A 2,957-nucleotide genomic window follows, 5' to 3' on the forward strand; every position below is an offset into this window, starting at 1 on the left:
AGATGATGGGAGGCATTGATCATGTGGGTAGTCAGAGGCTTTTTCCCAGGGCTGAAATGGTTGCCACAAGACACAGGTTTAAGGTGCTGGGGAGTAGGTATAGAGGAGATGTCAGGGGTAAGTTTTTTTTAAAACTCAGAGAGTGGTGAGTGCATGGTATAGGCTGCCGGCAATGATGGTGGAGGCAGATATGATAGGGTCTTTTAAAAGACTTTTGGATAGGTACATGGAGCTTAGAAAAATAGAAGGCTATGGGTAAGCCTAGTAATCTCTAAGGTAGGGACAGGTTCAGCATAGCTTTATGGGCCAAAGGGCCTGAATTGTGCTGTAGGTTTTCTATGTTTCTATCTGCAGTCTTATATTTGTTAAAAGTTGATAATGGTTTCCCTCCCCCCTCCACAGGTTGGAATTTAAGTGCATACTTCAATCATATACTGACCCTTTAACTAGGAAAAGGAGAATAAAAATTAACCTCATCCCTCAATTTCACTAACTGCAAAGCTATCGAGATTGTGCAAAAACTAACACAAGGAGAAAGTGTACTGATTTAAGTATTAAGTGGTCAGTTAAGCAAGAGAACTGGAATTGCCAGTATATCCTGTAGATCACAAATCAGATTCTTTTAAAGCGTAGTTACACTCAAATTGCAAGGGAGGTGGCTTGGAAATAAACTAGTAAAAAAAGGCATTTGTGATTCCAGAATTTAACTGCTGGCACTCAGACCATGTAGCACATTGCAGTGGCAATTGGGACAGAGCCCAAGCTGATGCAATTCTTAATCTAAACCAAATGTCCAGCCTACCAGCACAGTACATTGAAGCTGCAACAGAGCCAGCAAGTTCTCTCCTAAAATTAGGTCTTTATACAGAGCAATAAATGATCATACAAAGCACGATTCCAAGTTTGTTCTTTTATTCACATAGTACAAACTATAGAATAGCACCAAAGTATCAAAAGAATGTATTGTATGCATATCAATGCCAGTCCAAAAGTAGGCTGCCCTGCAGACCCACTGCCCCCTCTTAAGGGGTATTTACATGTATACACAAGTTAGCACCTTTTTGTTTTTAAACTGCAGCTGTCGTCAAAACAGGTCCCATCCATTTCAGAACTTGCTCCACACTGGTTAACACGGCACACATCTGGGTCTGGGAAAAGGCAACTGCATGCAAACTCCCACCCAAGAGCACTGGTGTGCAGGTTTAAACTTGCTCAGTGAGCGAGTTAATCGTCCCTGGGGTCAGAGCGGAGCCCCAAGAGGAGACTTTCTCCCCCAGCAGTTGATCTAGTCAGTGTCCACCGGCTCAACATTCTTCAACCAAGACCTCGTTGGAACTGTATAGCTTTCTCTTAATAATTCGGAACCTGGGACTGAGTCTGAGCGCTTGGCTGTACCCGGGAGTGAAGGAGGGACCCGAAGTCAAGAGGTCTTGGATCTTGGACCAGATACCAGCTTCTAGTCTCAGCACCAGGGCAAGCTCAAAGGTGGGAGCCAGGCTGCTGTCCACCACTATCCGGTCCACGTCCTTGCAAACCTTGCCGTCCTCCACGCTGAGGTGCAGCACGGCGCCCCGCAGGCCACAAGGCTCGCTGGCCGCCAACCGCAGCAGCTCCTCCGCCACCTGGCCGCTCAGCTCCTCCGGGATGAGGAGCTTGAAACAGCGAAGGGCACCGCGCTTGGCCTCGCTCAGGCTCTGCTCGATCAGCTGCATCACGTCGGCGCACAGGAACTCCTCGAACGGGTCGTCGGTGACAGAGTCGCGGTCCGATTCCAAACTCCCGTAATCTGCAAATGTAGAGTCGGAACAGCAAAGACATTACAACCAAATCAAGTGAGATCAAACTAAATTAGCATAGGATTGGGCTAATAAATAACATTAATACATGCAACGGGAGCATTCAAACAAGGGTCATGTCTGTAACGTACTGTGTTGCTGCAAATAACTTATTTTTCATGGCATTTATACCCTGTGCCTGGACTCGAACTCGAGGGATAAACTAAATTTAAAGTACAGAGGCTGGACGGCACAGAAAGAGTCCAACCGGTCCTTTAAGTTCCGCCAGAGCCTCTCGTTTTCTCTTCTTTCAATCTGTTAGCCCAGCCATTCTATTCCCCCATACCGATTAGTACATTAGGAGAGACAACGTTACACTGAGAGAGTTGGCTGACTCCACCATCGACACAAGACGGGTTCCGGAGTAACAACACTTACCGCTGTCAGTGTCCAGGTTGGGCTCCGCTTTGTGTTCGAGCCGGCCCGGCGGATGGTGGGCCGGGGAGCTGCCGGTCAGATCGGCGATCCGCTGCAGCAGCTTGCCCCAGGAGGAAGGGGGCAGAGGCGGCGGTAGAGGAGCCGCAGCGCGTCCGTGACACATCGCTCAGGCGGAGTGGAGGGGCCGAGCCACCGATGAATGGCAGGAACCGTCCGACTCAATTAAACCCAATTACAACCAGTCCCGACCGAGAACGGAGCACATTCAGCTGCCTCACACGCCTTATATTGTTACACTTGTGGCCACGCCCCTGCTCCATATAAGGAGCAACGTTCCATATCAGAATGTAGCAAGTTCAGCCCAGCCAATCAGCGCGCCGAGCACGTTCACCACGTTCGAGCCAAGTCCCGCCCATTTCTTATGAGCTCCGCAACTGCGCGCAAGTGCCTGAGACAACTTGTACCAGAACAAAACTCGGCGAAGTACAGGATGTTCTCAGTGGGTCATTGCGGTGAAGATCTGCTCGGGTTTAAACCCTGCTTTCTTCACAGGTGCTACCCGAGTGTCTGCTGCTTTTTGTTTTGTTTTGCGGGTTTTACATCTTTTGTTTCAAATGTGCAGATCTGCAGTGTGTGATTCTTGTTCTGGGCCGGGAGCCAAAGGAGAGAGAGAGAGAAACAGTGAGAGTTGGGACATCAAGTCCTTGGCTGCTCGCCAAGCAAGCGAAAGGCTGTGTTTGGCAC

General features: G+C 49.0%; 1 protein-coding gene across 1 annotated transcript; it reads right to left on the minus strand.

Moving 5' to 3' along the window:
- Nucleotides 1-895: 895 nt before the first annotated feature.
- ddit4 (DNA-damage-inducible transcript 4) lies at nucleotides 896-2,483 on the minus strand. The gene is made up of 2 exons (XM_052041472.1): nucleotides 2,214-2,483; nucleotides 896-1,786 (listed from the first exon to the last, which is right to left on the minus strand). The coding sequence occupies exons 1-2, from the start codon at nucleotides 2,374-2,376 to the stop codon at nucleotides 1,305-1,307; spliced, it is 645 nt and encodes a 214-aa protein (XP_051897432.1). The 5' UTR covers nucleotides 2,377-2,483; the 3' UTR covers nucleotides 896-1,304.
- Nucleotides 2,484-2,957: the final 474 nt, after the last annotated feature.

The sequence above is a fragment of the Pristis pectinata genome, chromosome 30 (assembly GCF_009764475.1).
Source record: "Pristis pectinata isolate sPriPec2 chromosome 30, sPriPec2.1.pri, whole genome shotgun sequence".
NCBI lineage: Eukaryota > Metazoa > Chordata > Chondrichthyes > Rhinopristiformes > Pristidae > Pristis > Pristis pectinata.